The sequence below is a fragment of the Lampetra planeri genome, chromosome 1 (genome assembly GCF_965212315.1).
Source record: "Lampetra planeri chromosome 1, kcLamPlan1.2.h2, whole genome shotgun sequence".
Classification (NCBI taxonomy): Eukaryota; Metazoa; Chordata; class Hyperoartia; order Petromyzontiformes; family Petromyzontidae; genus Lampetra; species Lampetra planeri.
In genome coordinates, this window is record NC_136107.1 from 26,592,800 (window position 1) to 26,614,738 (window position 21,939).

Sequence of the window (21,939 nt, forward strand, 5' to 3'; positions counted from 1 at the left end):
GCGATTAAATAACCTACCCTGCTTGGACACCGCTGAAAACGACTGGACATCTGCGAAAGGGATCTTCGCAGCTCAGCGGATTCCTCCGGTATAAAGAAAGATTCTGATTCTGGAGTAGACCTATAAAATGGTCGCGGAGAAATGTCCATCGCCTGCCGGTCAAAGCGACAGCTTTCATCCTCGGAGCTGGAATGTATCTGCACTCGATACACTTGAGATCGTGGTTGAATCACAGACGGACAGATTCAAACCAAATATTCTGATTCTGATGGGTATACACGCTGCTAACAACCTCGGCTGATTTGGCTGCTGAGAACCTGATGTGCATGTGTGTATGTACGCATCAGTATGGTGAGTGTGTGTGTGTTCACACGGTATGGTGAGTGTGTGTATGTACGCATCAGTATGGTGAGTGCGTGTGTGTTCACACGGTATGGTGAGTGTGTGTATGTACGCATCAGTATGGTGAGTGTGTGTGTGTTCACACGGTATGGTGAGTGTGTGTATGTACGCATCAGTATGGTGAGTGTGTGTGTGTTCACACGGTATGGTGAGTGTGTGTATGTACGCATCAGTATGGTGAGTGTGTGTGTGTTCACACGGTATGGTGAGTGTGTGTGTGTTCACACGGTATGGTGAGTGTGTGTTCACACGGTATGGTGAGTGTGTGTATGTAAGCATCAGTATGGTGAGTGTGTGTGTGTTCACACGGTATGGTGAGTGTGTGTGTGTTCACACGGTATGGAGAGTGTGTGTTCACACGGTATGGTGAGTGTGTGTATGTAAGCATCAGTATGGTGAGTGTGTGTGTGTTCACACGGTATGGTGAGTGTGTGTGTGTTCACACGGTATGGTGAGTGTGTGTTCACACGGTATGGTGAGTGTGTGTATGTAAGCATCAGTATGGTGAGTGTGTGTGTGTTCACATGGTATGGTGAGTGTGTGTGTGTTCACACGGTATGGTGAGTGTGTGTATGTACGCATCAGTATGGTGAGTGTGTGTGTGTTCACACGGTATGGTGAGTGTGTGTGTGTTCACACGGTATGGTGAGTGTGTGTGTGTTCACACGGTATGGTGAGTGTGTGTGTGTTCACACGGTATGGTGAGTGTGTGTATGTACGCATCAGTATGGTGAGTGTGTGTGTGTTCACACGGTATGGTGAGTGTGTGTGTGTTCACACGGTATGGTGAGTGTGTGTGTGTTCACACGGTATGGTGAGTGTGTGTTCACACGGTATGGTGAGTGTGTGTATGTACGCATCAGTATGGTGAGTGTGTGTGTGTTCACACGGTATGGTGAGTGTGTGTGTGTTCACACGGTATGGTGAGTGTGTGTGTGTTCACACGGTATGGTGAGTGTGTGTATGTACGCATCAGTATGGTGAGTGTGTGTGTGTTCACACGGTATGGTGAGTGTGTGTATGTACGCATCAGTATGGTGAGTGTGTGTGTGTTCACACGGTATGGTGAGTGTGTGTGTGTTCACACGGTATGGTGAGTGTGTGTTCACACGGTATGGTGAGTGTGTGTTCACACGGTATGGTGAGTGTGTGTATGTACGCATCAGTATGGTGAGTGTGTGTGTGTTCACACGGTATGGTGAGTGTGTGTGTGTTCACACGGTATGGTGAGTGTGTGTGTGTTCACACGGTATGGTGAGTGTGTGTGTGTTCACACGGTATGGTGAGTGTGTGTATGTACGCATCAGTATGGTGAGTGTGTGTGTGTTCACACGGTATGGTGAGTGTGTGTGTGTTCACACGGTATGGTGAGTGTGTGTGTGTTCACACGGTATGGTGAGTGTGTGTTCACACGGTATGGTGAGTGTGTGTATGTACGCATCAGTATGGTGAGTGTGTGTGTGTTCACACGGTATGGTGAGTGTGTGTGTGTTCACACGGTATGGTGAGTGTGTGTGTGTTCACACGGTATGGTGAGTGTGTGTTCACACGGTATGGTGAGTGTGTGTATGTACGCATCAGTATGGTGAGTGTGTGTGTGTTCACACGGTATGGTGAGTGTGTGTGTGTTCACACGGTATGGTGAGTGTGTGTGTGTTCACACGGTATGGTGAGTGTGTGTGTGTTCACACGGTATGGTGAGTGTGTGTATGTACGCATCAGTATGGTGAGTGTGTGTGTGTTCACACGGTATGGTGAGTGTGTGTGTGTTCACACGGTATGGTGAGTGTGTGTGTGTTCACACGGTATGGTGAGTGTGTGTTCACACGGTATGGTGAGTGTGTGTATGTACGCATCAGTATGGTGAGTGTGTGTGTGTTCACACGGTATGGTGAGTGTGTGTGTGTTCACACGGTATGGTGAGTGTGTGTGTGTTCACACGGTATGGTGAGTGTGTGTGTGTTCACACGGTATGGTGAGTGTGTGTATGTACGCATCAGTATGGTGAGTGTGTGTGTGTTCACACGGTATGGTGAGTGTGTGTGTGTTCACACGGTATGGTGAGTGTGTGTGTGTTCACACGGTATGGTGAGTGTGTGTGTTCACATCGGTATGGTGAGTGTGTGTGTTCACATCGGTATGGTGAGTGTGTGTGTGTTCACACGGTATGGTGAGTGTGTGTGTGTTCACAGCGGTATGGTGAGTGTGTGTGTGTTCACACAGTATGGTGAGTGTGTGTGTGTTCACACGGTATGGTGAGTGTGTGTGTTCACACGGTATGGTGAGTGTGTGTGTTCACATCGGTATGGTGAGTGTGTGTGTTCACATCGGTATGGTGAGTGTGTGTGTGTTCACACGGTATGGTGAGTGTGTGTGTGTTCACACGGTATGGTGAGTGTGTGTGTGTTCACACGGTATGGTGAGTGTGTGTATGTACGCATCAGTATGGTGAGTGTGTGTGTGTTCACACGGTATGGTGAGTGTGTGTGTGTTCACACGGTATGGTGAGTGTGTGTGTGTTCACACGGTATGGTGAGTGTGTGTGTTCACATCGGTATGGTGAGTGTGTGTGTTCACATCGGTATGGTGAGTGTGTGTGTGTTCACACGGTATGGTGAGTGTGTGTGTGTACACATCGGTATTGTGAGTGTGTGTGTGTTCACATGGTATGGTGAGTGTGTGTGTGTTCACACGGTATGGTGAATGTGTGTGTTCACACGGTATGGTGAGTGTGTGTGTGTTCACACGGTATGGTGAGTGTGTGTGTTCACATCGGTATGGTGAGTGTGTGTGTTCACATCGGTATGGTGAGTGTGTGTGTGTTCACACGGTATGGTGAGTGTGTGTGTGTACACATCGGTATTGTGAGTGTGTGTGTGTTCACACGGTATGGTGAGTGTGTGTGTGTTCACACGGTATGGTGAGTGTGTGTGTGTTCACAGCGGTATGGTGAGTGTGTGTGTGTACACATCGGTATGGTGAGTGTGTGTGTGTGTACACATCGGTATGGTGAGTGTGTGTGTTCACACGGTATGGTGAGTGTGTGTGTGTGTTCACACCGGTATGGTGAGTGTGTGTATACACCGGTATGGTGAGTGTATGTGTGTGTTCACACCGGTATGGTGAGTGTGTGTGTGTATTCACACCGGTATGGTGAGTGTGTGTACACATCGGTATGGTGAGTGTGTGTGTGTGTTCACACCGGTATGGTGAGTGTGTGTACACATCGGTATGGTGTGTGTGTGTGTGTTCACACCGGTATGGTGAGTGTGTGTACACATCGGTATGGTGAGTGTGTGTGTGTGTGTTCACACCGGTATGGTGAGTGTGTGTACACATCGGTATGGTGTGTGTGTGTGTGTTCACACCGGTATGGTGAGTGTGTGTATTCACACCGGTATGGTGAGTGTGTGTGTGTGTGTTCACACCGGTATGGTGAGTGTGTGTACACATCGGTATGGTGAGTGTGTGTGTGTGTTCACACCGGTATGGTGAGTGTGTGTACACATCGGTATGGTGTGTGTGTGTGTGTTCACACCGGTATGGTGAGTGTGTGTACACATCGGTATGGTGAGTGTGTGTGTGTGTGTTCACACCGGTATGGTGAGTGTGTGTGTGTGTGTTCACACCGGTATGGTGAGTGTGTGTGTGTATTCACACCGGTATGGTGAGTGTGTGTGTGTGTGTTCACACCGGTATGGTGAGTGTGTGTACACATCGGTATGGTGAGTGTGTGTGTGTGTGTTCACACCGGTATGGTGAGTGTGTGTGTGTGTGTTCACACCGGTATGGTGAGTGTGTGTACACATCGGTATGGTGAGTGTGTGTGTGTGTATTCACACCGGTATGGTGAGTGTGTGTACACATCGGTATGGTGAGTGTGTGTGTGTGTACACATCGGTATGGTGAGTGTGTGTGTGTGTTCACACCGGTATGGTGAGTGTGTGTACACATCGGTATGGTGAGTGTGTGTGTGTGTTCACACCGGTATGGTGAGTGTGTGTACACATCGGTATGGTGAGTGTGTGTGTGTGTTCACACCGGTATGGTGAGTGTGTGTGTGTGTTCACACCGGTATGGTGAGTGTGTGTGTGTATTCACACCGGTATGGTGAGTGTGTGTACACATCGGTATGGTGAGTGTGTGTGTGTGTACACATCGGTATGGTGAGTGTGTGTGTGTGTTCACACCGGTATGGTGAGTGTGTGTGTGTGTGTTCACACCGGTATGGTGAGTGTGTGTACACATCGGTATGGTGAGTGTGTGTGTGTGTGTTCACACCGGTATGGTGAGTGTGTGTACACATCGGTATGGTGAGTGTGTGTGTGTGTGTTCACACCGGTATGGTGAGTGTGTGTACACATCGGTATGGTGAGTGTGTGTGTGTGTTCACACCGGTATGGTGAGTGTGTGTACACATCGGTATGGTGAGTGTGTGTGTGTGTTCACACCGGTATGGTGAGTGTGTGTGTGTTCACACGGTATGGTGAGTGTGTGTGTGTGTTCACACCGGTATGGTGAGTGTGTGTGTGTGTTCACACCGGTATGGTGAGTGTGTGTGTGTGTTCACATGGTATGGTGAGTGTATGTGTTCACATCGGTATGGTGAGTGTGTGTGTTCACATCGGTATGGTGAGTGTGTGTGTTCACACGGTATGGTGTGTGTGTGTGTTCACACGGTATGGTGAGTGTGTGTGTGTGTTCACATGGTATGGTGAGTGTGTGTGTTCACATCGGTATGGTGTGTGTGTGTGTTCACATCGGTATGGTGAGTGTGTGTGTTTGTTCACACCGGTATGGTGAGTGTGTGTGTGTACACATCGGTATGGTGAGTGTGTGTGTTCACACCGGTATGGTGAGTGTGTGTGTGTGTACACATCGGTATGGTGAGTGTGTGTGTGTGTTCACACCGGTATGGTGAGTGTGTGTGTGTGTGTTCACACCGGTATGGTGAGTGTGTGTGTGTGTTCACATGGTATGGTGTGTGTGTGTGTTCACATCGGTATGGTGAGTGTGTGTGTTCACACGGTATGGTGTGTGTGTGTGTTCACACGGTATGGTGAGTGTGTGTGTGTGTTCACATGGTATGGTGAGTGTATGTGTTCACATCGGTATGGTGAGTGTGTGTGTTCACACGGTATGGTGTGTGTGTGTGTTCACACGGTATGGTGAGTGTGTGTGTGTGTTCACATGGTATAGTGTGTGTGTGTGTTCACATCGGTATGGTGTGTGTGTGTGTTCACATCGGTATGGTGTGTGTGTGTGTTCACATCGGTATGGTGTGTGTGTTTGTTCACACCGGTATGGTGAGTGTGTGTGTGTGTTCACACCGGTATGGTGAGTGTGTGTGTGTGTGTTCACACCGGTATGGTGAGTGTGTGTGTGTTTGTTCACACCGGTATGGTGAGTGTGTGTGTGTGTTCACACCGGTATGGTGAGTGTGTGTGTGTTCACACGGTATGGTGAGTGTGTGTGTGTGTTCACACCGGTATGGTGAGTGTGTGTGTGTTCACACGGTATGGTGAGTGTGTGTGTGTTCACACGGTATGGTGAGTGTGTGTGTGTGTGTTCACACCGGTATCGTGAGTGTGTGTGTTTGTTCACACCGGTATGGTGAGTGTGTGTGTGTGTTCACACCGGTATGGTGAGTGTGTGTGTGTGTTCACACCGGTATGGTGAGTGTGTGTGTGTGTTGACATGGTATGGTGAGTGTGTGTGTGTTCACACCGGTATGGTGAGTGTGTGTGTGTGTACACATCGGTATGGTGAGTGTGTGTGTGTGTTGACATGGTATGGTGAGTGTGTGTGTGTGTACACATCGGTATGGTGAGTGTGTGTGTGTGTTCACACCGGTATGGTGCTGGTCACACCACCCTTATGTGGCCTAATTAGTTGCTTTCTGTCAGTGCTCGCCTAGCCGCCGGCCCTCTGTCGGAGGGAGCGGTGGGGTGTCAATACCTCGTGCGACATCTTGTCCCGTGCCACCAGGTGAAAGCAGCAGCGCTCCTGGTGACAATCCCCACGCTGCTTCACCTGGCAGCAAGCGAGCGACACCGATCCGCGCAGCTTTTTGTCTGGGGGGGGGGGGGGTGGTAAGGTACGGGGGCGGGGGGGAGGGGGGTCACGGGTCCAACAAGTCACAAAGGTCAAGAGGTCACTCCTCCAAGAAGTCACAGAGGTCACGAGGTCACTCCTATAAGAAGTCACAGAGGTCACGAGGTCACTCCTATAAGGAGTCACAGAAGTCACGAGGTCACTCCTCCAAGAAGTCAGAGGTCAAAAGTAAACTCCTCCAAGAAGTCAAAGGTCACTGCTCCAAGAAGTCGCAGAGGTCACGAGGTCACTCCTATAAGGAGTCACAGAAGTCACGAGGTCACTCCTCCAAGAAGTCAGAGGTCAAGAGGTCAAAGGTCACTGCTCCAAGAAGTCGCAGAGGTCACACCTCCAACACTTCACAAAGGTCACGAGGTCACTCCTCCAAGAAGTCACAGAGGTCACGAGGTCACGAGGTCACACCTCTAATAGGTCACAGAAGTCAAGAGTTCACTCCCCCAAGAAGTCAGAGGTCAAGAGGTCACTCCAAGAAGCCACAGAGGTCACGAGGGGGTAGGTGGCCAGCACCACGCTCGGCTTCCTTTGACTCCCCAGTGGCGACGTTTACACACCGCGCCAGGTACTCATTTGAGGCTGAGTCGACCTGGGGGAGGCCCAGGACCGGTTCAGATAATCGTCACTGGTCTTGGCCGTGAGTGAGAATCGAGCCTGGGTCACCGGGTTTGTAGCGCAGCGTAGCGCTAACCGCTGCACTACCGCTGCACTACCGCTGCACTACCGCTGCACTACCGCTGCACTACCGCTGCACTACCGCTTCCCTTCACACACACACACACACGACGCCCAGACAGGTAATAAAGATCCCCCGTATAGCCTTACCAGGCTGTTGTGGCAAGTGCTGTTAGCGAGCACCTATGAAGGCCAGAACGGTACACGAGGGGGTGGGGGGCCAGCACCACGCTCGGCTTCCTTTGACTCCCCAGTGGCGACGTTTACACACCGCGCCAGGTACTCATTTGAGGCTGAGTCGACCTGGGGGAGGCCCAGGACCGGTTCAGATAATCGTCACTGGTGTTTGCCGTGAGCGGGAATCGAACCCGGGTCGCCAAGTTCGTAGTGCAGCGCGCTAACCACTGCACCACCGCTCCCCACAGGTAATATATATCCTCATACACACACATCATACCAATGTGCTATACACCTCGACTTCTAGATGCCAGTACAAATAGTGGATTCTTGCAGCTATTCTTGCAGCTATCTGCGTGAAGATATGAGTGTTATGCCCCTCGTGCGTCTGGGTTTCCCCCAGATTACACAAACCTTCCTCAGTCACGGATTTGGACGAATATTCCAATTCATCATCCCTCCTGAAAATGAAAGCTATCAACTTTTTATTTTTATTTCACCAGGTGAGGCGCGCTCAGCTATACAGCCTTTACTCAGAAGCGACCTGTCCACAAATGAGAGCTCAACGAAGTGGCTAATGTGGACATTTATGTCAGCCAAATACTGTAAATACATGTTTCTATTTGTCAAGGGAAAAATCGGAAAACCCAGAAAAAAATACACGTGACCACGGGGAGAGAGACATGCAAGCTCCAAATATACAGCCGGGATCGAACCCACGGCCTCCTGTATAGGAGGCGAGGTAGTTAACATTGCATCGTTATAACAACTTCACTGCACAGTTACAATATAGCCACACTCGACACACACTTTGCCCACACACACCACACACACGCACTATGAAAGCGCACAACACAGCGCGCGCACAACTCTTTACATAATAAAAATGGCACGGCTTATCCGTGGCCAAAAGACAACCCGTTTTTATAATGCCACGTTTTGTGAGTGTAACAAAAAAATATATATTGTTATCGTAAAACAAAAATCACGGGAAATTATTACAGCGCTTGCAATTATAGGGGAGCCGTAAACGAGTTAGCTGGCTCAATATATGGCTCTGAAGTGGATCGAATAACCGTAAGAGGTGAAATGCTCAGCGCTTAACGATCATCTTCCGATATTCAATATTCCAACAGAGACATCCACCCCCCTCTCCGCCACATCCGCCCCCCCCCCAACCCCTCCTCCCCTTGAGTGACTTCGAAATAACTCTGGCGGTCACTCAAAATAAAATCTCAAAACCTCCTCCCCCGTCGCCTCGGGGGACTCATCACCAACCGACGTACCGTGATACCTCTACCTCGCATTCTCCTACCCCACCACCACCACCACGCTTCCCCACTCCCCCCCTCCCCGTCCTGCGATCTAAAGGCTGCCTGGCTAATTAAGCCCCCTCGCTGCCGTCGTAAAGAAAGCAGACGGAAAGAAATTCGAGCGTAAATCCTCCACCCCCCCCCACACACACACACACCCGTCCTAGACGCTGCCTTTGTGTTTGGTGGGCGGCTCATGGATCAAGGTGATAATGAAAACCATGAATTAGGGTTGTTCTGTGGCTCCCCGCGAATCACGAGGGGGGTGGGGGCTGGAACCCTCCTCGCGCCGTAAATCGCCGCACAGAAAGGACCTCTAAGACGCCATCGCGCCTAATGACTTTGCTTGCCAGCATTTTGGTCCGAAGTTTTATTCCCCCCCCAACACCCATTTCCTCCCCCCCCACCCCCAGCCACACCTTCGTTTAAAGGTTAATGATCTTTCCAAAATTCTATTTCTGCCAAGCCATGAAGGTCACCCACCCTCGCCACCGACCGAGCTCACTTCTCGGCAAATTTTGGCCGCTCCGACAATTTGTTCGAAAGCCGCCCATCCCAATCCAGGGTCCTCTCTAATGTCAGGAGCTCTCAAGATGTCAACGGGTCTGAGATGCCAACTCGCCTGTAAGGGTTGGCCTTGCCCTGGACGGTGTGTGCAGTGTACAAGGTGTATCCCTCGCTCCTCTGTGCGGTCGTAGTAGTAGTAGATGCGTTCCAAAACAAGGGGGACCACGCAAAGCGAAACACGCACGAGGAGACAGCTGCCTACCGAGTAGCGCGCACAGTACACACACAGTACATATATAGTACACACACAGTACATATATAGTACACACAGTACACCCAGTACACCCAATACACACAGTAGATATATAGTATGCACACAGTACACGCAGTACACGCAGTACATCCAGTACACACACAGTACACACAGTACATATATAGTACACACACAGTACACATAATATACATATAGTACACACACAGTACACACACAGTACACACACAGTACACAATACACACACAGTACACACACGGTACACAGAGTACACACAGTACACACAGTACGCACAGTACACAGTACACACACAGTACACATAATACACACACAGTACACACACACAGTACACACACAGTACACACACACAGTACACACACAGTACACACACACAGTACACACAGTACACACAGTACACCCACACACAGTACACACACACAGTACACACACACAGTACACACACACAGAACACACACAGTACACACACACAGTACACACACAGTACACACAGTACACACAGTACACCCACACACAGTACACACACACAGTACACACACAGTACACACACAGTACACACAGTACACCCACACACAGTACACACAGTACACACACACAGTACACACACACAGTACACACACAGTACACACAGTACACCCACACACAGTACACACACACAGTACACACACACAGTACACACACAGTACACACACAGTACACATAATACACACACAGTACACACACAGTACACACACACAGTACACACACACACACAGTACACACACAGTACACACACAGTACACACAATACACACACAGTACACACACACACTACACACACAGTACACACACACAGTACACACACAGTACACACAGTACACATATAGTACACACACAGTACACACACACAGTACACACACAGTACACACACACAGTACACACACAGTACACACACACACAGTACACACACAGTACACACACACAGTACACACACAGTACACACAGTACACATATAGTACACACACAGTATACATAATACACACACAGTACACACACAGTACACACACACAGTACACACACAGTACACACAATACACACACAGTACACACACAGTACACACACATTATACATAATACACACACAGTACACACACAGTACACACAATACACACACAGTACACACACAGTACACACACACAGTACACACACACACAATGTTGCCCCACGTCCGACCGCATAGCCGCATGCAGAGTGAATTGAACCCGCATAGTGGAGCGAATTTTAGGTAGAAATAGGTTCGCCACATGCACAGTACAGGGCGAAATCGAATAAACCGAACCCCCACAGACGCTATATGTACATATATATATTAAATAAAGACGTATTATGAAATTAAACTGGTTTGGTCTCCACAACAGATAACGATGTCCCAGCAAACGCGGCGTTGTGTTCCCTGGCATCGTTAATTGCCACGGTGGAGGCGAGTTCGGTGGGTTCACATTGTACGTTTCGCCGCTCCCCCAATATGCCTGGAGACCTTTTTTTTTCTTCTTTCACGACGTGAATTCTTATCAGGGCCCCCATGGTGAATAGTGCAGCCTGGCGACTATTATTCAATTGGAATCAGGCGTCGAGATTGTTGAGGTTATTCTGCCGCTGTGGATTTCCACGTTAACGGGCCACTTCCCGGTGCTCGCGTTTGTGGGGCAGCTCACTTCTGAATAAGAAGTTAATTTTGATTTAAAGCTTTCGTGACTGCAGGGATTCATATTATTTGTTCTTTCGGTAAAGTCACGTAGAAGGGAAAAAAAAAATTAAATATAAAAAAAACAATAAAAAAATAACAAATTTTTTTTTGGTGCTTTCGGTAAAGTCACGTAGAAGGGAAGTAATAAAATAATAAAAATAAAACATAATAAAATAATTCTCAGACCTGTTCTCCACCTGAGGACGGCTACTTGCGTTGTGGCCGAAACGTCGTGAGAATTATTTTATTATGTTTTATTTTTATTATTTTATTATTTCCATTCTACGTGACTTTACCGAAAGAACCAAGAAGATGAATCCCTGCAGTCACGAAAGCTTTAAATCGAATATTAAAATATAGTTTAGTTTTACTTGTATATATATATTTTACAGTGACTTGTTTACCTTTGCTATGCGTTGCACTTCTATCGTGTTTTTTTTCATTTTTGTTGTTGGAACGTTCTGACCTCCTTCCCCTTTACTGGACATCTTTGAACAAGTAAACCCGTAAAAACAAAGTTTTTCACTATAAATCCTTTATATGCGTGGCATCGGGGCAGCTAGAGTCCTCTCGTCCTCTGGCTTGAGATGGCTGCCACCTATGGGTCAGATGATTGTCTGGCAGCATTAAACAAGTGGTAATTAAATATTCATATTTTTTCCCTAAACAGTGTAAAATTTTGGAATTTTTTTTCACGAAAATGCATTGCCACGCACAACGAGTCTGTGTGCAAAATGTCACATCGATTGGATCACTGGAAGTCGGTTAAAAAACGACCGAAAGATTTGCACGGTCCTAAGCAAGCAAGCGAACTTAATATAAAGGATTTAAAAAAAGAGCTCATCGGATTCCTCCAGCAGTCTACATAAAGATTCTGATGATTCACTTATATCTCTCTGCCATGTCTACTTGTGCTGTACGAAAAACAGGCCACTTGCACACCTATTACACTGGTCAACAAAAAAAAAATTCTGGCCTGGACTTTTGCAGCTGTTTTAGACTAATTTCAGGGTGGTGATTCCAAATCTGATCTCAGATTTGCTCTATCACATCTCATTTTATGCTATCGGCATACCCCATTTTAATTGATTTTACCCGAAATTAACTCTGTCACTTATGATTGCAAGTTGTTGCGAGTCAGTGACTGCTTTAGTGTTAAAATATGGTGCTGTATTTTTAGGATGGTGTGTTTATAATATCATTTTATGTAGATATCCACATTTATTTAATATTTTTCTTCTTTTATTGAAAATGCAATATTTGATATCTCAAAAATCTGATGTGATAGACAAAAACTGATGCCAGATTTGGATTCAGCACCCCAAAATTACCTTAAAACCGTTGTAATACCTTATGCAAGAAAAAGTGTGTTGACCAGTTTTATACACATCGCTTTCATTTCAAGGCTGCAGTGATATTGACTAATGTGGTGGTGATGGTGATGATGGTAGTGGTGAAGGTAACGACGTTGGGTTTAAGAATCGCGGGAAGTTTGTCGATATTTGTCGGGAGTTTATTCTAGATTTGAAGCTTTCGTGACTGCAAGGAATCATCTTCTTAGGTTTTTTCGGTAAAGTCACGTAGAAAGTAAAATAAAATAAAAACAAAAATCAGGTGATGACGGAGACTTGTGTTGCCTCCGAAACGTCGTGATTTTTGTTTTTATTTTATTTTACTTTCTACGTGACTTTACCGAAAAAACCTAAGAAGATGTCGGGAGTTTGCCCGTTCCTCGTTCCGTTTCCCCGCGATGACAATGAATGGAACCGCCACTCAGAAGCTGACAAGTTCAATCCAGGTCCGTGGCTCAACTCAGCCCATCATACCCCCAGGAGGATCAATAACAATTTACACTTTTTTTTAATACACGAATCAAAGCTGAAAGTAATTCGTGCCGTGCGATCTTCAACCTCTCTCAGGCCCGTCGCCTGAAACGTCTCCAATTGTACACTTTTCCACTCTAGCCGACAGTGCCATTTGGCGAACGCGTTGAGAGAGTGTTTGTTGTTGATTCTAGATTTGAAGCTTTCGTGACTGCAAGGATTCATATTCTTAGGGTTTTTTCGGTAAAGTCACGTAGGTAAAACGACGTTTCGGAGGCAACACAAGCTTCCGTCTTCAGGTGGAACCGTCACAGCACGCTTGCTGTAAAGAGTCTTTACTTGATACAGCAATCGTGCTGTGACGGTTCCACCTGAAGACGGAAGCTTGTGTTGCCTCCGAAACGTCGTGATTTTTCTTTTATTTTTATTTTACTTTTATTAATTTAATTTTTTTACCTACGTGACTTTACCGAAAAAACCTAAGAATATGTTTGTTGTTGCTCATTGCGCTTGTGCAACCATTGCCAAAGCAGCAGCAGCAGCAGCAACATCACCAAATAATTTATCATGATAAATAAATCAACTTGACAGAACATTCGCACACTCAGCGTCTCCCCCCCACCCCCCATTGTATGCACCCGACGTCTGTGACCACCACCCCGGGCGTGTGTGTGGGTGTGTGGGTGGGTGGATGTGTGTGTGGGTGGGTGTGTGGGTGTGTGGGTGTGTGTGTGGGTGTGTGAGTGGGTGGGTGTGTGGGTGTGTGTGTGGGTGTGTGGGTGTGTGGGTGGGTGTGTGGGTGGGTGTGTGGGTGTGTGGGTGTGTGTGGGTGGGTGGGTGTGTGTGTGGGTGTGTGGGTGGGTGTGTGGGTGGGTGTGTGGGTGGGTGGGTGTGTGGGTGTGTGTGTGGGTGTGGGTGTGTGGGTGTGTGTGTGGGTGTGTGTGTGGGTGTGTGGGCGGGTGGAGCACAACAAGCTGAAGAGACACCGCCGCCGACGGGACATGGTGCAGACAGCAGACGCAGCGCACCCCCCCACACAACACGTGGGTGAGGGGGGGGTGAGAGGTCACGATCGGGACCTCTCACCCCCCCCCACACAACACGTGGGGGGGGGGGGGGGTGAGAGGTCACGATCGGGACCTCTCACCCCCCCCCCCACCACGTGTTGTGTGGGGGGGGGGGGTGAGAGGTCACGATCGGGACCCGGGCAGGAGGCATCCTCGTTCGCAGGGAGTGCGGCGTGGTACAGCGTGGTACAGGGTGGTACAGGGTGGTGCAGGGTGGTACAGGGTGGTGCAGGGTGGTACAGGGTGGTACAGGGTGGTGTAGGGTGGTGCAGGGTGGTACAGGGTGGTACAGGGTGGTGCAGGGTGGTGTAGGGTGGTGCAGGGTGGTACAGGGTGGTACAGGGTGGTGCAGGGTGGTCCAGGGTGGTGCAGGGTGGTACAGGGTGGTGCAGGGTGGTACAGGGTAGTGCAGGGTGGTGGTACAGGGTGGTGCAGGGTGGTACAGGGTGGTGCTGGGTGGTGCAGGGTGGTGCAGGGTGGTACAGGGTAGTGCAGGGTGGTGGTACAGGGTGGTGCAGGGTGGTACAGGGTGGTGCTGGGTGGTGCAGGGTGGTACAGGGTGGTACAGGGTGGTGGTACAGCGTGGTACAGGGTGGTACAGGGTGGTACAGGGTGGTGCAGGGTGGTCCAGGGTGGTGCAGGGTGGTACAGGGTGGTGCAGGGTGGTACAGGGTAGTGCAGGGTGGTACAGGGTGGTGCAGGGTGGTGCAGGGTGGTACAGGGTGGTACAGGGTAGTGCAGGGTGGTGGTACAGGGTGGTGCAGGGTGGTGCAGGGTGGTACAGGGTGGTGCAGGGTGGTACAGGGTGGTACAGGGTAGTGCAGGGTGGTGCAGGGTGGTGGTGCAGGGTGGTGGTGCAGGGTGGTACAGGGTGGTGCAGGGTGGTACAGGGTGGTACAGGGTAGTGCAGGGTGGTGCAGGGTGGTGCAGGGTGGTGGTGCAGGGTGGTACAGGGTGGTGCAGGGTGGTCCAGGGTGGTACAGGGTGGTACAGGGTAGTGCAGGGTGGTGCAGGGTGGTGGTGCAGGGTGGTGCAGGGTGGTACAGGGTGGTACAGGGTGGTACAGGGTGGTGCAGGGTGGTACAGGGTGGTGCAGGGTGGTGCAGGGTGGTACAGGGTGGTGCAGGGTGGTGCAGGGTGGTACAGGGTGGTGCAGGGTGGTGCACGGTGGTGCAGGGTGGTGGTGCAGGGTGGTACAGGGTGGTACAGGGTGGTGCAGGGTGGTGGTGCAGGGTGGTGCAGGGTAGTCCAGGGTGGTGCAGGGGGTACCTTTCTTGTCGCCGTACAAGCGCAGCTCCCGCGCGGTGAGGACACAGAAAGCGTTCAGCGCTTGGTCCACGTCCCCGCGGCCCGCGTCTGTGGAGCAAGCGCGAGTTCGCTTGAGTGTCGCGGCCGGTCGCTCGTCCCCTAATGCGGGCCCCCTTCACTCATTGTCAAGACAACGACGACGAAGGCACCGAGTCTGCATTGACCATACGTGCTTGTGGAAAATAAATTAACGGGTAAAAACAAAGTTGTTCTCTATAAATCCTTTATATGCCTGGCGGCTAGAGTCCTCTCGTCCTCTGGCTTGAGATGGCTGCCACCCATGGGTCAGATGATTGCCCGCCACCATTAAGCAATTGGTAATTAAATAGAATTTATTTTTTCCTAAAAAGTGTAAAGTTATGGAAAAAAATTTTCACGAAAATTTTTTGTCACGCACAACGAGTCTGTGTGCAAAATGTCAGCTCGATTGGATCACGGGAAGTGGGTTAAAAAACGACCGAAAGATTTGCACGGTCGTAAGCGTGCAAGCAAGCAAGCAAGTGAACTTAATATCAAGGATTTAACAAAATAAAAAAGTTACCCAAATACGCTTTGATCCGTGTACGCAATCTCCTTGGAACTGATTGGCCTACACCAGAGACAAGCTGGACATACTCTCTGCTTCTTTCGGTAAAGTGACGTAGATAGAAAAAAATAAGAAAAGAATACACGACGTCTCGGTCACAACACATGATCAGCAGATCATTTTCTCACCTGAAGACGGACGTATCGTCGTGTTTTCTTTTGTTATTTTTAAATCTTTTATATTAAGTTCACTTGCTTGCTTAGGACCGTGCAAATATTTCGGTCGTTTTTTAACCCACTTCCCGTGATCCAATCGAGCTGACATTTTCCACACAGACTCGTTGTGCGTGACAATTAATGTTCGTGAATTTTTTTTCTCCAAAATTTTACACTTTTTAGGAAAAAAAAATTAGATTTAATTACCAATTGCTTAATGGTGCAATGCAATCATCTGACCCATAGGTGGCAGCCATCTCAAGCCAGAGAACGAGAGGACTCTAGCCGCCACGCATATAAAGGATTTATAGTGAACAACATTGTTTTTACGGGTTATACTTGTTTCTAGCTCCGTGACTTCACCCAAAGAGCCAGAGAGAGAGTGAGGATTCCTGCAGTCACGAAAGCGTCAAATCAAGACTGAACCTCTATATATATTGTCCCATAAGCACGCGCGGTTAATGTGGCGTCTGTTTGGTGTTTGAACATCTTGAACACCTGCCGTAATTCACACTCGAGACCCATCATCCTCATCTCTCGCTTCTCTTGCGCCTGGTGAAAACAAACAAGTCCAACTCGCTTTCGCGTCAAAAGGAGATCCGAAATAAACCCCTCGTGGGCCCCCTCTGCTCAGAATCCACCAAACGCCAAAGAGACTGCGAGAGGAGCACGCGGATCAGGGAACAAACCCCACTCCGCGAGGAAATGTAACGAAGGCGGCCACGGCATCAACGCACGCTCAGATTTCGGCGCCCCTGCGGCCGTCTGGAACGCTCTTCCCTTCCGATATTAGGAAGCGTCTGGAGCTATGCACTTTTAAATGATCTCAATTGAAAACAACATTTACTTAGAAGCGCTTGTGTGTTCACCTTGTTGTCCTTACCCACGCACCTCCGATTAGCACGTACGGTGCGAAAAAAGTTTAACACACGTACATATTTCTTCACGTACACATATATATATAAACATACGTACGGACCGGATGCATCGTGGCTAGAAGGAGGCGATGGCCGACGGTCGAGACTAGTGGGCGAATGGCAGCCAAAGCATGGAACGCGCGGTGATCACCGCAGAGATGCAGCACATGAGATCGATTCACGTGTAGATGGATGGGGGGGGGGGGTGCTGAAGTATGAAAGAACCGAGGTTGGTAGTCGTTCATCCAGCATGGCTGTCGATGATGACGACGATGATGATGATTATAATGACGATGCATAATTTTTTTGGTTGAACGTGCCAATTCGTGTGCTGGACTATGAACGAATTGGAATGTTTTGTTTAGGTGTTAGGGTTAGATCGCGTAAATACAAATGGGTTGTTGAACCTGCCATCACCCGACACATCCAATTAGTAAGGTTTATTACGCATCATCATCATCAGCATCGCCTGATGAAGCTGATTGTCATCACCAGCGAAACGTCACAGTAATCGAATTGTAAATGTCGTGGGTTTACTCTCCAACACAGCGGTGCGCTCAACTAGTAACTAAATTGGCCACGTTCTGTTTATGTGACAAACCTTGCTGATTGGCTATGTCGGGTGGTGGCGGGTCTAACGACACATCCATATTTACGCGATCTAACCCCTAACAAAAAACCACCTCTACGATGGATAATATTGCTCGTGAAAGCCGACCACGTGCTTATAATGCCGACGGTTTGCACAAGACGCTGTCAGCTGTCAGATGCGAACGCACCAAAAGCGTGGCTAGCTATGCGAATGCGTGGACGTAAAAGAAGAAAAAAAAACACATTCGGATTGGTGTCAATACCTTGAGTAGCGTGCCTCTGGTGCCCAATTTGAAGTTAACGTCCCGTGAACGAAACGGATTTCGTTTTTTTTTTTTGGACCACAGAGGTCACTGCCCCCAAGATTCCACCAACGCTCGCTTTGATTGCTCCGCGTCTCCCTTCGGCTGCCCTTGCAGGGGTTTAACCACCGCGCGATGAAGAATTCTGACACCCCCCCCCCACCTCTCCCGTCTCAAACACCGATTATATATTTATTAATTCGTTGCTGTTGCACAAATGAAAAATAGAACGCGGTAATTGTCGCTCCCAACGTTACAAATCGTTACACGCTGCCTCGAGCCATCTTTATACTTGTACGTCTGGATACAATTAATAAATATTAATATCACATTAACAACCTTTATGAATTATGCAGGGGCGGGGTGCGGCGGGGAACACGGCGGGACATTAGTGACAAATTGATGGGCGTCCGTGCGTGTGCGTTCGTGCGTGCGTGTGTGCGAGCGTGAGTGAGCGACTGAGACCCACGTGGTCCCATAACTTCGTCATTTGTGAAGAGCGGCATCACCGCGGGCTCAAAGCGCGAGGCTGGCGAATGATAGCGCTAGGGCCGCCGGGTTTGAAGATTGAAGGCGGTGGGTTTGAGAGACGCTCTTAGTGTCACAGCCGCTGATGCCGATTTTTTGTTTTGCTTCATGAAGAAAAATGCTACGATGGAAAAAATCCCTCCAGCTCCCAGGCTGTGTAGATGTGTGTTTACTTATTTGTGATGGTTCCGCTGTGCGGTTACCTCTCTTCTTCACTTCCAAATATCCTTCCTTGATGGCGTTTTCATGGCTGGGAGCACCTGGAGAACGAGGCAGACCCACCGAGGATTAATCGTGGCTACTTCAGAATCAGGGATCTTTATTTAGATTGCAGCAGGAGGAATCCGATAATCTACAAAGCTCTTTTTCACCGGATCTCCAGCATGGGCTGGTCACTTAACGCCGCCAGAGAGAAACGTTACGGCAACATCATAGCCACCGAACCGCGGTCGTCAGAGCAACAACAACAACTACGACGACGAAAACGCCACGGTGGCTAGGAGATGTTCACCACCTCGCCCGGTATACAGAAAGTCGTGGGTTCGATCCCGACCCTGACGCCTGCTGTATATTTAGAATGTGCGTGTCTCTCTCTCTCTCCCCCCGTAGACGCGTGGCATTTTCGCCGGGGTAACTCTCCACATTTAGAAACACGCGTTTAGAGCATTTGGCTGCTATGAATTCCCACGCGATGGACAGTCACTTTGCTGAGCGTCCATTTGTGTCCAGGTCGATTCTGAAAAAGAGCCACGTAGCTCAGTGGGCCTTACCTGTCGATCATGTTCAGCGGCAATATCGCCACGATCGCTGGGCATGTAACGACATTGCACTACGCAACCCACGGAGATCCGATGATGAATTCTCAAGATTTGCGGTCACGATTCGATTCACCGATCACCTCCCGTTTCCGTTGTCTGCCCACTTCGTTTGGTTCGTTAGAACGGTTTTTGCTCGATGCACAGCGAACAAAAGGTGACATTTGCATGACATTGTATGTAATTACCAGCGAAACGTCGTATTCAAATCGTCAATGTTGTGGATGTACTCTCCAACACACCGATGGCCTGAAGTAGTTTGTTCACGTGACAAACCTTACTGGCTGTGTCGGGTGGTGTGAAGGGTTACGACACATTTATACTTACGCGATCTAACCCAAAAACCTTTATCATGAATAATACTGGTCGCGAAAGCCTACGTGTTAAACTGATTTGCATATCATTTGCATACTATTTCCATACGGTGTAAATCAAGTTTCCCTGGGCGCCCAATGCGATGCATTGATCACGAGCCTCTTATCGACGGAATGGCACAAACGTTAAAATAAAATGAAAAAAATACTAACAGCGGTGTTCCGCTGGAGCGACCGGTCTACTGCCATAGTAACGTGGAAATTCCACAACTGGCTCAAACTTTGCCCAGAAATTTGTTCTTCACGTCAACGGGGCAAAGCGTCGACTGACTTTTGACTCAGACAAGGTTTCTGTGCTTACAGGTTCCCCCTGCCCCCCCCCCCCCCCAGCGAAAATGAACATTCATTGCCCCAATTTTTTTTTTACATGTTTAACACCTAGGCTTTCGCGACCAATATTATCAATGAGAGCTTTTTGGGTGAGATCGCATGAATATACAAATGTGTCGTTAAACCCGCCACCAATGTCACTCTCGAATTGCCACGTTCTGTTAACGTGTCAAACATTGATAATTGGTTGTGTCGGGTGGTGACGGGTTTAACGACGCATTTATATTTACGCGATATAACCCAACCCCCCCCCCCTCTCTGTTATGGGTGTTTACCTGTGGCCAAAATAAAAAAAACCCAATCTTAACTCTGACAGAAACAAGCCGCATGCCGATTGCGTTTGTGGGTTGCAATTAATTGCACGGGGCATTCCGCCAACCGCTTCCGCTTGAGTTTTTATTACATTTTAACGGCTTTACGATGCTTGTTTTTTTTATCTGCAAGGCGTGATGTGGCATTGATTCGGACGGAGGGAGGGTGGGTGGGGGGTGCGGGGGAGGTTGCGGTTGAACAGCCGTTTTTTGATATTTAACGTTGATAACCGATTTAAGCGGGATTGGGTCGTATCGATGCGTCGGTATAAGCACGAAGCAGCTGTCTGCGCGCAATAACCCATCGATGGAAATCAATCTTTACGATTGTCCACCGGCTCGCACTGATAGTCCCTTATCACAGGCCTGCCCCCCCCCCCCCACGCCACCGACTAGAAGCTGAGGCCAACTTCTACATATTGTCAAATCGAACACGCGCGTAGGGCTTTCGCGACCGCTATTATGATCCGTACGTGGTTTTTGTTGTTGTTGTTGTGGCTCAGAACGCCGCGTGAGTGAAATGTGTTTTGTGTCGTCGGCCCTCCACCACCACCCGACGCTGACAATCAATCAAGTCACGCTCACCACGGGAGAACTTCATCACTCTGGCTGTATCGAGTGGAAGAGGGTCACACACACACACACGCGCAACGTGGCATTGACGAGAGGTCACCACCGACTGACTCCATCGCGTCGCTTGGAAACTCGTGCACACAAGCGGTTCCACCGTCAACAGTTCAAGCAGCTCCACCTTGTGGGGGAAGTCGACGGCGATTGTCGCGAGAGACTTTCCCTGGTCATAGCAACGTGCAGTTTCCACCAGCAGATCAGGAAGACTTTGCTGGCTTTTTAAATCCTTTATATTAAGTTCACTTGCTTGCTTGCTTGCGCGCTTACGACCGTGCAAATCTTTCGGTCGTTTTTTTAACCCACTTCCCGTGATCCAATCGAGCTGACATTTTGCACACAGACTCGTTGTGCGTGACAATTTATTTTCGTGAAAATTTTTTTCCATAACTTTACACTTTTTAGGAATTTTTAAAATATATTTAATTACCAATTGCTTAATGGTGGCAGGCAATCATCTGACCCATAGGTGGCAGCCATCTCAAGCCAGAGGACGAGAGGACTTTAGCCGCCACGCATATAAAGGATTTATAGTGAAAAACTTTGTTTTTACGGGTTAATTTTTTTAGTTTACTGATTTCATATTGTGTGGGCCAGCTACTGACGTCATCACACACACAGTCACGGGTGGGGGCTACTCACGTGATCTCACAGTCACGCGGGGGGGGGGGGGTGTGGGCTCGCTACTCACGTGATCACACACACACAGTCACGGGGGGTGGGGGCTAGCTGCTGACGTCATCACACACAGTCACGTGGGGGGTGTGGGCTAGCTACTGACGTCATCACACACACACAGTCACGTGGGGGGTGGGGGCTAGCTACTGACGTCATCACACACACACAGTCACGTGGGGGGTGGGGGCTAGCTACTGACGCCATCACACACACACAGTCACGTGGGGGGTGTGTGGGCTAGCTGCTGACGTCATCACACACACACAGTCACGGGGGGTGGGGGTGGGCTAGCTACTGACGTCATCACACACACACAGTCACGTGGGGGGTGT

The 21,939-nt window shown here is 49.1% G+C and overlaps 1 protein-coding gene across 9 annotated transcripts in view; it reads right to left on the reverse strand.

The window, feature by feature from the left end:
* LOC144720752 (src kinase-associated phosphoprotein 2-B-like) overlaps positions 1 to 21,939 on the reverse strand; it is a 131,058-nt gene that overhangs the window by 25,792 nt on the left and 83,327 nt on the right. For 5 of the 9 annotated variants that reach the window (XM_078597794.1, XM_078597828.1, XM_078597779.1 and 2 more), the window contains 3 exons: positions 18,676 to 18,732; positions 15,355 to 15,441; positions 6,361 to 6,476 (listed from right to left, as the gene is read on the reverse strand). In XM_078597794.1, the coding sequence (XP_078453920.1) occupies positions 6,361 to 6,476; positions 15,355 to 15,441; positions 18,676 to 18,732 (260 nt within the window). The remainder of the gene's footprint in view (positions 1 to 6,360; positions 6,477 to 15,354; positions 15,442 to 18,675; positions 18,733 to 21,939) is intronic. The other 4 variants (XM_078597810.1, XM_078597802.1, XM_078597846.1 and 1 more) reach the window with 2 other exon arrangements.